The 14005-nt window shown below is 38.8% G+C and overlaps 1 protein-coding gene across 4 annotated transcripts in view; it reads right to left on the reverse strand.

The window, feature by feature from the left end:
• Positions 1–5392: 5392 nt before the first annotated feature.
• Positions 5393–14005, reverse strand: part of ACER3 (alkaline ceramidase 3) — a 157765-nt gene continuing 149152 nt past the window's right edge. For all 4 annotated transcript variants that reach the window (XM_027562825.1, XM_027562827.1, XM_027562824.1 and 1 more), the window contains 2 exons: positions 7842–7887; positions 5393–7354 (listed from right to left, as the gene is read on the reverse strand). In XM_027562825.1, the coding sequence (XP_027418626.1) occupies positions 7301–7354; positions 7842–7887 (100 nt within the window). In that variant the 3' untranslated portion in view covers positions 5393–7300. The remainder of the gene's footprint in view (positions 7355–7841; positions 7888–14005) is intronic.

Below are 14005 nucleotides of genomic sequence, written 5' to 3' on the forward strand. Positions count from 1 at the left end.
CTTGAGCTATCTAGAGTTTAAAGCAATTTAGTAGATTATATCTTTGTAAGCAGAAATAAAACATTTCTCTTTTCTCCCTGACTGAATCCTCATAAATTTGGATAAAATGCTTATTGAATACTTATTTTCATGGCAATATAGTTATTTGAATAAATTCAACAAGAATTTGTTCTCCTTGTAACAGGACACAATTGGAAACATTAATTATATTACCAAGGTTTTGACTGGAATGTCATATTTGAGGATGGTGTGCATAAATATGACTCGTTTTAAGGAACTAAGGTTGACTTTAAATAGCCAGTGCTTCTTGGAATTGGCCCAGGACCTGGTTTACAGGAGGCTCAGCTTCACAGGTGAAAGAAGAAAGCCACTTCCTGGCAGGCCGTGGAAGCTTAGGACATTTGAGGGACCTGAAGGAGGTATTCATCCACATGCGCAGGTATGCAAGGGAAGTCTAATAGCAAGTTCTTACCTCGGATTTCTAGTCTAAAGGCTTTCAAAAGTCCCAGCTTGGATTTCTAACCAAAGTTCAAAAGGTCTATGTCTTCAATTACCATTCCTTATGCACTTATATTAATAATCAGGCCAAGTTGGATGAGGCTAGACTCATCTTGTTAACAAAAACAGTCTTACCTTGATTATCTATGATAGAAATGGGGGGGATTATAGAATTAAATCATGTATTTCTGTAATTGCTGACTTTCAACGCTCCCTGAAAGGAGCTCAGGGTGGAAAACAGAAATGAGGGACTCTGTGCTCTGGGAAAAACTGACAGAACAGGTCTTCAGATAGTTAGGTATTTTCAGGAGCCAATTTTATGTGCCCAATTCTTGTATTTCCTCATATCTAGAAAAGCACAAACATCCTTCGTGGTGACATCTGCTTCTTGTGAGTAGCAGAAACCTTGGCGGGGAGGGGGTGGGGGGGAAGTGCTTGGTTCCAAGTACTATCCCTTCAACAAAATCACACATATACTGACTTTCCCCTCTATCTCTTTGGACTAGTTTCTCAGAGCTATCTAAAATGCTGTCTCCTAGGCTGTAGTCCTCATTTTGCCCCCAGTAAAACTTAACTCACAATTCTTAAATCCTCTCCTGGGAGTTTCAGTGCCACATCTAAAACCACATCGTCACAGAACTAGCATATCTCCCACCTATTCTCCCAAGGGCCTATTTATCTTTCCCTAAGCATCATTTGTTTTCCCCTAAGTGCCCTTTTCTGCAGTCCCCTTCTCTTATTAAGATGGTAAGTTGCAAATTCTTCAAGACATATTTTACTCTGAACCCCAATTTACATATGTAAAATTTGCCATTTCTCTTGCTAATCAGGCCTTTGTCAGTTTATTTCACAGGCCACCACCAATTGAATCTAAGAGGGTAGAGGAGAGGCTTCCCCTCACTATTGGAGAAACCAAGTCCAGGGGTATGCTCTCATAAACCTCATCAATACTGGCAGCTTCTCCCTATCTAGTAACTACAATTAGACATAAAATAAAAGTTTCCTTATTCTTAAAGGGAATGCAGCTGTTTCAAAAATAGCATTGAAGTTTTCATTCAGATGGGTCTTGACTGTTCACTTCTAGCCCCCTCCACAATGGACTTCTAGCCAATTTTTAGTCATTACTTCCAAATATTTAGGGGCTTCCTTGGTGGCTCAGAGGTTAAAGCGTCTGCCTGTGAGTGGGAGACCTGGGTTTGATCCCTGGGTCGGGAAGATTCCCCTGGAGAAGGAAATGGCAACCCACTCCAGTATTCTTGCCTGGAGAATCCCATGGACGGAGGAGCGTGGTGGGCTACAGTCCACGGGGTCGCAAAGAGTCAGACACGACTGAGTAACTTCACTTCACTTCACTTCCAAATATTTACAGCATGATGAATGAGCTGTAATTTTAGACAACGAAAAATATGACAAAGTGTGGAGCCCTATACCAAGGTGACAGCCGTGGAGCCCTGTACCAAGGTCAAGGAATAAAAATCTCTGGAACTGATCAAGCCCCATAGCAACTGTTGCCATGGGTGTCCAGATCTAAATCAGCCAGTTCCCTGACTTCATATTCCCTATAGCATCCTAACCAATCACCTAATGCCACCGTTCCAGTAGGAATTCTGTCTTGAGGCTATAAAAATTTGGCCACTAGCATGCAAAAGGGCTCTCTCTTGAGCTGGTCCACTGTTCTAACAGCATCTTGCACTTTAATAAACTTCATTCTCTTCTCATTCTGCCTCATGTCTGGAAATTCTTTTCCAACCCATGCACGTACCACGACACAAAGTGATCAAACATGGTACTGATATGAAGCGAGCTGCCCTGACAGCTCAGTTGGTAAAGAATCCACATGCGATGCAGAAGCCCCAGGTTCGATTCCTGGGTTGGGAAGACTGCCTGAAGAAGGGACAGGCTACCCACTCCAGTATTCTTGGGCTTAACCTTGTGGCTCAGCTGGTAAAGAATCCACCTGCAATGCAGGAGACCTGGGTTCGATCCCTGGGTTGGGAAGATCCCCTGGAGAAGGGAAAGGTTACCCACTCTAGTATTCTGGCCTGCAGCATTCACGGACTGTATAGTCTATGGGGTCGCAAAGAGTTGGACACAACTGAGCGATTTTCACTTTCACTGATATGAAGCAACTTGAAGACAGACGGAGATCTGCAAATTGCCACTTAGTTGCAAATTCCATTTAGAACTGGTGCTTTTTGAAACATCAGTTTTACATAAATGCTTATCTAGTAGCACATCATAAACCACAGGGCTAGAATAATTTTTTTTCTCTCATGTAAATGTGGAATTGAGAGCTAAAACTGTTAAACTTAGCAACAAATGATTTTTTCAAGAGCAAAATAATACGCAACCCATAGGACTCATAAGAAAAACTTAAACTAAATTATTAGCCACCTCTCAAAGCAAAGGCATCACTTTGCTGACAAAGGTCCACATAGTTAAAGCTATGGTTTTTCCAGTAGTCATGTACAGATGTGAAAGCTGGACCACAAAGAAGACTGAGCACTGAAGAACTGATGCTTTTGAACTGTGGTGCAGAAGACTTGAGAGTCCCCTGGACTGTAGGGGATCAAACCAGTCAATTCTAAAGGAAATCAACTCTAAATATTCATTGGAAGGACTAATGCTGAAGCTCCAATACTTTGGCCACCTCATGCAAAGAGCTGACTCACTGGAAGAGACCCTAATGCTGGGAAAGACTGAGGGCAGGAGAAGGGGGCGACAGAGGATGAGATAGTTGGATGGTATCACCAACTCAAAGGACATGAATCTGAGCAAACTCCAGGAGATAGTGAAGGACAGGGACTGCGTGCTGCAGTCCATGGGGTTGCAAAGAGTCAGGCATGGCTTAGCAGCTGAACAACAGTTACCTCTAGGGACCCTGACTAAATTCTGAACGTATTGTCATTAAAACAGCCCTTGTTTTTTTTCAGGCATTTAAAGATTTTCATGTACCATATACCTGAAGTTCTTGGTCGCTTGATTTTCTTTGACTCACATCTCTTCCTTTCCTTGGTATATGAAAATCCCTCTCACTGTAAGAAAAGTCCAGTCATGGAAATTCTGTACTGAAATTAAGTCATAATACTTGATCTAATTCTAAACCAAATAGCACTATTTGGGTTTCTCATTTGGGGATTACTCAAAAACAAATGTTTCTCCTGTTCAAATTAATTCATATAGTAGCACAAGGCTGAAAGAGATCATTTCAGGAGTGGCAATGTTTCAGGAAAGCACCACGTTGGGAGGGGTGGGTAGAGTGACCAATCAGATGAACATAAGCACCTTTCACCTAGTTTTTCCTTAAAAGGAATCAAACAGCTTTCAATTTTCTGGAGTTAAAATGGCAGCAGAGGTAGGATATTAAAATGTGCAAGCTAACTGCTTCTTTTGCATCCTCATAAAGAAAATGAAAAGAAATAGAGGAAAACAATAGAATGGGAAAGACTAGAGATCTCTTCAAGAAAATTAGAGGTACCAAGGGAACATTTCATGCAAAGATGGGCTCAATAAAGGACAGAAATGGTAGGGACCTAAAAGAAGCAAAAGATATTAAGAGGTGGCAAGAATACACCGAAGAACTGTACAAAAAAGATCTTCATGACCCAGATAATCACGATGGTGTGATCACTCACCTAGAGCCAGACATCCTGGAATGTGAAGTCAAGTGGGTCTTAGGAAGCATCACTATGAACAAAGCTAGTGGAGGTGATGGAATTCCAGTTGAGCTATTTCAAATCCTGAAAGATGATGTTGTCAAAGTGCTGCACTCAATATGCCAGCAAATTTGGAAAACTCAGCAGTGGCCACTGGACTGGAAAAGGTCAGTTTTCATTCCAATCCCAAAGAAAGGCAATGCCAAAGAATGCTCAAACTACCGCACAATTGCACTCACCGCACACACTAGTAAAGTAATGCTCAAAATTCTCCAAGCCAGGCTTCAGCAATACATGAACTGTGAACTACACAACGTGTAGTCATGTATGGATGTGAGAGTTGGACTATAAATAAAGCTGAGTGCTGAAGAACTGATGCTTTTGAACTGTGGTGTTGGAGAAGACTCTTGACAGTCCCTTGGACTGCAAGGAGATCCAACCAGTCCATCCTAAAGGAGATCAGTCCTGGGTGTTCATTGGAAGGACTGATGTTGAAGCTGAAACTCCAGTACTTTGGCCACCTGATGCAAAGAGCTGACTCATTGGAAAAGACCCTGATGCTAGGCAGGAGAAGAAGGAGGATGAGAGGTTGGATGGCATCACAGACTCAATGGACATAGGTTTGGGTAAACTCCAGGAGTTGGTGATGGGCAGGGAGGCCTGGCGTGCTGTGGTTCATGGGGTCGCAAAGAGTCAGACACGACTGAGCGACTGAACTGAACTGAAAGGACTAATGTTTTCTAAAATACAATTTGCTGTAGGGCTCATAGATGAGCACCTTTCACATTAAGTGATATATACACAAAACATTCTTCACTCAGAAGAAAACAGGTTTCTTTGGGCACTCCCTAGTTAACAGGAAAGGGAACAGGAAATGAACAGACAATGTTAATAAAGGGAAGAGAAGTAGTAATAACCCTGTAATACTATAACCCAAAGTCCTAGAAGGAATAAAAAAGTAAGCCACATTGAAATAAAGATGATTCAGCAGTATCACAAAGTTCATCAGTATTTTTGTAATACTGATACTCGATATGGCACAGATACAAAGTTTTGTGTGCTAATACACAGATTGCTAAAAAGGGAGCCAGGTGTGAGACAAAAACTAACTTAGAAAATTAAAGAGCCTGATTTAGTCTCTGCTTTCTGACCAACCCTTCTAAAATGTCTTCTGCTAAGCTTTCATGCTGTTGTTTTCACAGCAGAAACAAGGGTGTTTGAAAAACTGGCCAGTGTTATAGTCTCCAAGCTGCTGGACAACTTTATTCAACAAGAAATTACACGTGGCTGTGGTTGAAACAAAACAAACTGTTCAAAAGGACCTCAGTGTCAGGGTATGTTCTCTGTACCCTTAATCTGACCTTAATACTGTAGAACCTTAGTCTCACAGTGCCTTCCTGACACAAACAAGACAATGATGTGAAACAAATGACTTATTCAAAAAATGTCAGATGGCTGACAGCCTAGGTAGGTGCGCGTGAAATGCAGCCAGACGCCAGAATCTAGAAGCAAAAGAAAGAATAGTCCTACAGGCTTGTGTTGGTTCTGTTTAGTTTCCATTTTCCTAAGGCACAACCAAAGTTCTTTCATATTTATACTCTGGTAAGTGTTTTTCTTGCTGGAGGATCATAAAAGCAGGTGGAAGTAACAGCCAATTGGCATGCTAAAGTAAGAAAAACAGGACTTGGACTAAAACTAAGGTCAGCTGGTGAAAAAAAACAACAAAATTTGTATTGGTTTTAAATTAATACCAAGGTTTCTTACTGAAGAACAGAAAAACAACAGAAGTGTCTTACATCTTTGCATAAGAAAAAAATGACTTTCCTTTGGAAGCTGTAGCTCAGAATTTAATCTGGGGTAATGATAACATGTAATAAAAACAATATGGATTTTATAATAATGTATAAGCACAGAAAAGTTGTAAAAATGCTAAGGTACAGAGCTACAAATATGGTGATATATGAGCAAAGGGGTCAAATCAAGTTTTCACTCCAGGCAGGTGTTGTGTTTAGACAAGTGACTCAATTTGTTATACATTCAATTCCAATAGAATTAGCCGCCTTACAATGAGATTTCACTGCCGTCTCTTAGCGCTTTAATTTTTGGTAGTTCTGTTACAAGTTCAAGTAAGTTAGAGCTGTTTTCAACCCTTATGTCTATTTCCTTCTAAAAACATGAAGGAACAGGCATTCTAATAAGCTTTATGTAAATAGGATCCTGATCATTTTAGCTCTAGTTAACTCCATGCATTTCCCTGGGCATAACTATTGACTCTCTGAAAACTGGAAAATATTGCATAATTTTAAAGTCAGAGTACAACAACATTTACTGGTAACCTCAAATAAGTTATTCTAGGAGGATGAAATATGAGTAGGTCAGTCCACCAATCATGTTTGCCTAGCCATAAGAACAGTCACAACTTAAAGATCTGCAAAGATCAAAGGAAACATGGCAACAACCTTTAACTGGCTGGAGGTGGAACATTCTACAGGTGTCCTGGCAGCCTTCATAAAGGGCAGAAGGTGACTGACTCACCCGCTCTGCTGGGCTGTGACCACACAGAGACACTCCAGCGCCCACCGTAAGTCTGGAATGTGACAAGTGTAGAACCCAGTGGCAGGTCTGAGCTTGCTTACAACACTCCGACCAGCAGAGGCAGATAATGACAAAAATATAAATCAAGGCTGATGCAGCTAAGTGCTGCCTCATAGCAGGCCAACTGGGTATGGGGTTTTGCTAGTCCTTAGCTGACTGTTTTCATTATTTAATCAAATATTAAGAAAAATTCATATGCAAGCCTTGTCAAAAAAGAGAAAAAGTTAACTTCCTATGATCAGCATAAACTGTTAACCTGTTAAGAGAAGCCCAATACTTCCAGCATTCGGGTATATACATACACATTATGTCTGTTTCTTTTTAAACATCTTAGGGTGAGGGTGAGGAGAGGGAAGACAAATGAGATAAAGACACAAGCTAAACATCCAACAAGTCCCATTCCTCATTCTCTGTGTGGCTGGCAGCATGTCAGAAAGTCACTCCTTTGCTGTGATGGTCGTAATACATCTAAACATGTAGATCTTTATTTCCTTGTTTGTTTGGCTAGGCCTAGGGTATGTGCTATTTTATTTTCTTGGTGTAACAATTCATCACTGCTTCCTGAGAGGCTCAAACAGGATCACTGGCCAGATTCCGAAGAGAAACTGTTTGGAAACAAGTTAGGACAAAATGAAAGAAGATAAAATTGTTCCATGTTATCCCTGAAAAAGAAGTCTTAGGCTATGACTACAGTGGTTTGTTAGTGGTTGTCCTGGTATTAATAATCAGAGCACAGCATATTCTTTCCAGGTCTGCACCATATCTCAGAAACAATTTTTACTTATTTAAATATATTAAGCATTTACTTTGTCAAGCATGGAGCTGGGCATTTAAATTCTCTCAGATGCTTAAAACAGCTCTTCAACTTAGCTATTAACAGCTCCATTTTATTGCTGAAGAAACTAAGGCTTGAAGAAAGGAGACTTGCCCAGGGTCATAAAGCAGTAAGTCAAAGACAGAAGATTCAAGAGCATCTGGTTCCAAAGCCTGTACTCTTTCCACCCCATCCCCTTCTTCTACCTCCATCCCATCCTCCCATTACCTCCTCCTCCAACACACACATACAAACAACTCCCTAGGAAGAAGACTTACCTTCACCTTTGGCCTGTATCTCAAATAAAGTGTTCTTGTATATAAACTGAAAGAAAAGGGGAGAGGGAAGAGCTTTTCAGACAATTTTTTTTCTTTTAAATTAAAGTATAGTTGACTTACAGTGTTGATTAGCTTCAGGTGCACAGCAAAGTGATTATATATATATAATATATATATATATATATATATATACACACACACACACATATATGTATTCTTTTTCAGATTATTTTCCATTAAAGGTTATTACAAGATATTGAATATAGTTCCCTGTGCTATATAGTAGATCCTTGCTGTTTATTTTATATATAGTAGTGTGTATCTGTTAATCCCAAAGCCCTAATTTATCCCTCCTTCCCCAACCCCTTTTCCCTTTGGCAACCATAAATTTGCTTTCTATGTCTGTGAGTCTATGTCTGTTTTGTAAATAAGTTCAGACAAATTTTTAATTCATGTAAACTGGCTTATTGACAAATTCAACCACACTGCCTCTGTATATACAAAGAAAAAGTAGCACTGATAAATGAACTTTAGTAACCATTTTTTGAGAATGTACTCTGTGCAGAATACTTGGCAAAGTACTAAGAAAGACGGAGAAATAAACAACTCTAGCACTGGACACTCAGGATATTTGTAGGGAGCATTCCACTCATGCTTGATGTGATTCATGTCATGATTGCCAGTTTCATCTCTGAAGTTATATGGTAGTAAGAATTAAGGCAGAGTATTCCTAGAACATTTTAGAAATGGTTATATCAACTCTATAAGGATTATAATATAGGTGTGAAATAATCAGAAAGGTATCACTTCTTCAGAGAATTCTTTAAAATGAATCACCTCTGAAGATAAGATTTTAATATCAAAGTTAAATTTATTCCTGAAAAATTTATTAAACTATGTATAACTTACAACATACATAGTTTATGTACACTATTTAATTGTATTTGAATAGTAATATATAGCATGAGTACATATGTAAAACATAATTTTATAGCATGAAAAATTTCCTACTTTAAATAAGAGAATGAAAAAGAGCATGGTAACTTTGTGTGGCTATACCATCCTACTGTACCTCAAACTGGAATTGTGAAGACAGGCATCATATATTAAGAAGAATACTGCACTGTTTTAGAATATAACCTTTGTTGTTATTCAGTCACTCAGTCGTGTCCAACTCTTTGTAGCCCCTTAGACTGCTGCACACCAGGCTTCCTTGTCCTTCACTATCTCCCTGAGTTTGCTCAAACTTATGTCCATTGAGTCAGTGATGCCATCCAACCATCTCATCCTGCTGCCCGCTTCTCCTGCGCTCAATCTTTCCCAGCATCGGAGTCTTTTCCAAAGAGTAGGCTCTTTGCATGAGGTGGGCAAAGTGTTGGAGCTTCAGCTTCAGCATCAGTCCTTCTGAAGAATATTCAGGGTTGATTTCCTTTAGAATCGACAGGTTTGATCTCCTTGCTGTCCAAGATTATAATAATATAAACTTACTTTGACAGTTTTTCAGACATAAATCTCTAAAATGAGGCTACCATATTCTCTCTTTAGTGAAGAGTCCTGGACTGGGGCAGAGAAGCCCTGGATTCCAATCCTTGCTGTTCCCTCTACCACTGTCAACTATTTATTAAGTACCTACAACATGTGGGCAAGCACTGGACCCAGAGCTTTATACACACTTCATTCTTAAATTACCCTACTAGATAGGTATTATTCTTGTTTTGCATATGAGAAAGTCTCAAAAAAGGTCAAACATTTCATTCAAGGTGGTATAGCTATTAAATGGTAGAAGCAAGATTTGAAGTCAGGTGCCATCTAATGATTATCCAACATGTTGTCCTGTAACTGGGCAGTGATCAAGTCACTTCTCTCTGGGCCCCAGTTTTGTTCACCATAAAATGAGGAAGTTATACTGGGTTATTTCTAAGGTCTTGATTGGTAGATGGTTGTAAATTTGTGTGAGTAATGTCTGATGGCTACTTCTGTGAAACATATTCCTCTCCCCTAATTTACTATTTTTTTCCCTCTGCTCAGTTTCAAAGCAACTAACTTTTTAGTCTTTTGGGGGTGGAGTAGAGTGAGCTTCTGATTCATTCAACTTGATGCAGAAAAGTCTTCCATTAGACTCCCTTCTTTGGGCTGGCTCCTTTTCTTTGGTTAGCTTTAGGTCTTGACTTCCGCCTCCTTTATTCCATGAGGCCACGGAATCAGAGCTTAGAATTGATGGACTGACAAAAATTCTTCCAGCCCTAAGCAGCTGTGGTGCTCTTTTTAGGTACCTGTTTTCTTTTAGAGTGTAACATTTCTTTTAATATTGTCAACATTTGATGCTTTAAATATTTTATTCAATACTCTTCGTTGTTTTAGCAGGAAATCTGTCTGAATATCCTAGGCTGGCATCATTGCAAATGAAAGTCCTGCTCAATTTAAACATTTCAACAATCTATGGAATAAAAGAGTATTCTCCTTATTTTAACAGATCAGGAAATGGAGACTTAGAGCTAAGTAAATAACTTGGCTCAAGATTGTTACCCAGTTATGAAGTAAAGGAGTAAAGATCTGAACTCAGATATTTTTACTCTACTGTGTTACTCTTTGTTTCAAACATCTGTACAGGACTTAAGTTTTAGAGTACATCATGTTACTAAATTCTCAAATCGTCCCTCTGAAATATCATTATTCACATGTTCCCTTCAATGAGGGACCTACAGAATCAAAATTTCCATATAATTAAAACTTATAACATCGAAGTTTCTTTTATTTTAGTTATTTAGGGTGAAATATATCTAAAATATATTCTATTCTTCCCTGTCTCCTTAAAAAAAAAATAGGAAAACATTTTAACATTACTAGAAAAAAAAATTAACTCAAAATCTTGCCATCAAATCTCACCAAAATGCTTCAATTTTTGTGTATTTACTTTAAACTGTGTCACCATACAAATGAATTTTTACACTGGTTTAATAATTTTATATACATGACTTTGTTTCACTTAAAAATAAAAATGTCTATGTTGCCATAAAATTATCATATTTATAATTTTAAATGGCTGAATAAAGGAGATACTATGATTTACTTTATGATTTTTTCCCTAACTATTGGATATTTTCTTTTTCTTTTTAAATATAAATTTATTTGTTTTAATTGGAGGCTAATTACTTTACAATATTGTATTGGTTTTGCCATACATCAACATGAATCTGCCACAGGTGTACACATGTTCCCCATCCTGAACCCCCCTCCCACCTCCCTCTCCATACCATCCCTCTGGGTCATCCCAGTGCACCAGCCCCAAGCATCCTGTATCCTGCATCGAACCTGGACTGGTGATTCATTTCATATGATATTATATATGTTTCAATGCCATTCTCCCAAATCATCCCACCCTGTCCCTCTTCCACAGAGTCCATAAGACTGTTCTATACATTTGTGTCTCTTTTGCTGTCTCGCATACAGGGTTATTGTTATCATCTTTCTAAATCCCATATATATGCATTAGGATACTGTATTGGTGTTTTTCTTTCTGGCTTACTTCACTTTGTATAATAGGCTCCAGTTTCATCCACCTCATTAGAGCTGATTCAAATGTAGTCTTTTTAATGACTGAGTAATACTCCATTACTCATATTACCATATGAGTAATACTCCATTACCATATATGTACCACAACTTTCTTATCCATTCATCTGCTGATGGACATCTAGGGATTATTGTTTTTCTTTTGCTAAATTAAATAACAGTGATAAAACTTTCTGTGTCTACACACATTTTCATTTTTCCAGGTTTTTTTCTTTAGGATAAATTTTGAGAAAGCTAATAATTGTGATAAAAATATAAACATTTCAGTTTCATCAACATATGTAGCATCAAATTTCTTTCAAATGGATTTTATCAATTTACACTGACAAGTAATGTATGATACCATTTTCACTATAACTAAAGAATAAAGAAGAGAGTTTAAAAATATTACTGTAGCTCACTTAAGGGTTATATAAACTATCCCACTCTTTTATTTCTAAATTATTTTTTGAAAGGCTAATACAAGCATTTGGTTAAAAATTCAAACAGTATGAAAAGGTGTACAGGAAAAAAGAGGTCTGTCTCCTATTCCTGACCCTCAGCTCAGAGCTAACTGCTGTTATTTAACAGCTTATGTGTAACCTTAAAAAGAGTTTTCACATTTCTCAGCATATATGTGTACTCAGCCTCCTCTTCACAAAAATAGGCCTGGCCTGCCTCTCTTGTTTTTTTTTTTTAATTTAAAAACAGTTTGAAACTTACAGAAAGGTTGCAAGATTAAGAATTCTTGTATCCCCTTATTCCAGATCCCCAATTGTTACCATTGAACCACATCTGTTTTATATTTATACCCATACACAAAAACACATAATGTATGTGTATCTGTATATCTATTTATCTATTTCCTATAGGGTCATTAAATGACATGATGGCCATCATCCCTAAATACCTCATTGTGTATCACCACAAAACAAGAACACTCTCCTAAATTATTATAATATAACTGTTCCAACCATGAAATTAGTATTAATAAAGTACTCCATCCAAGTCAAAACAATTCAACTTGTGCTGAATGTCCCAACAATTTCTCTTCTCCATTCTGATTCAGGGTCTTATCCAGAAACACGCACTGCATTTAGTTTCCATGTCATGTCTTAACCATCATTTCCTAACTCAATAATTCTTCAGCTCTCTGTCTCCCATAACTTGATGGTCTTACAAGACTTTCACTCTGTAGAAATACCTTCAACATGATTTCATCAGTGTTTTCATGGCCAGACACAGGCCTTGCAACTCTGGCAGGAATACCACAGAACTGATGCTAAACTCATTTCAGTGCACTGTATCAGGAGTCACACTGTAGTGACCAGCCCCAACACGGGCAATGCCAACCTTAGATGCAGGAAAGTTGGTTGCTACTAGTTTTCCCCACTGTAAATTCACTATTTCCCTCTCTGTATTAGTGTTTTAGAAGGGGAGCCTCATGGGAATATTTCATAATACTCATGAGAGTGTTCAGTAATTCTGAATTATGTCAATCTGTTTTCCTCATCAAACATCCACCTATCAGCCAGAGATCAGTTGTTAACTAATATCTATCATATATCCAATAGATAGTTCCCAAATGGTAATTATTTGTTTCTACTGTTCCTTCTGCATTTATCAGTCAGCATTCTTTTGTAAGGAAGAGCTTTCCCTTCTCATTTATTCATATTAGTATGCAGTCACTGATTCCTATTTTATTCAATAGATTGCAATTTGAATACATCTAATGTGTCCTATATCTGAGTGTATGTACATATGTAAGTGTGTGTGTGTGTCACACATTCTTGAGTGTGTTTTGGGGGATGTCGGCAGCATCACTGTACAGCTTGTGGGACCTTCGTTCTCCAACGAGGGACTGAACCTGGGACACAACAATGAAGGTGCGGAGTGCTAACGAGTGAACCACCAGGGAATGCCCAATACCAATACTTTTAATCCCAATCTAACCCCCTCAGAGTTCCTTCTATCTTTCCCTCTTTTCATATTTTTAAATCCCTTGTAATACAGTGGAGAAATCAGGCCCTTGTTAACCTCTCAATATATTTACTTATTGTTTAACCAATTAATTTATTTGTCCAATGTAATCTATTTCCCAACTCCAGCTACCTCCTCCATCCATCCCTTCCTCTCACCATCCTGTTTCCTGTCCCACACAGAAGCCCCATCCTCATCACCTTGATTTTCTTAGAGTAATTCAGCATGCTACTACCACTGACCCCTTTTCCTCACTCCCTATTCCTTGGTCACTGAATCCTGGTACCTCTGCACAGCACTTCTTCCCCCTCACTGCCTTATTTCCTTGACAGGTTTCTACACCAGGAAGACAGAAGGAGAAAGTGGGGGGGGGGGGGTTAGATAGAAAGGAAAATGTAGAAAAGGGGAGGGGGGAGTAGGAAACCCTCAATTCAGTTCAGTTCAGTCGCTCAGTCGTGTCCGACTCTTTGCGACCCCATGAATCGCAGCACGCCAGGCCTCCCTGTCCATCACCATCTCCCGGAGTTCACTCAGACTCACGTCCATAGAGTCAGTGACGCCATCCAGCCATCTCATCCTCTGTAGTCCCCGTTTCCTCCTGCCCCCAGTCCGTCCCAGCATCAGAGTCTTTT

This window comes from Bos indicus x Bos taurus, chromosome 15, assembly GCF_003369695.1.
Source record: "Bos indicus x Bos taurus breed Angus x Brahman F1 hybrid chromosome 15, Bos_hybrid_MaternalHap_v2.0, whole genome shotgun sequence".
Classification (NCBI taxonomy): domain Eukaryota; kingdom Metazoa; phylum Chordata; class Mammalia; order Artiodactyla; family Bovidae; genus Bos; species Bos indicus x Bos taurus.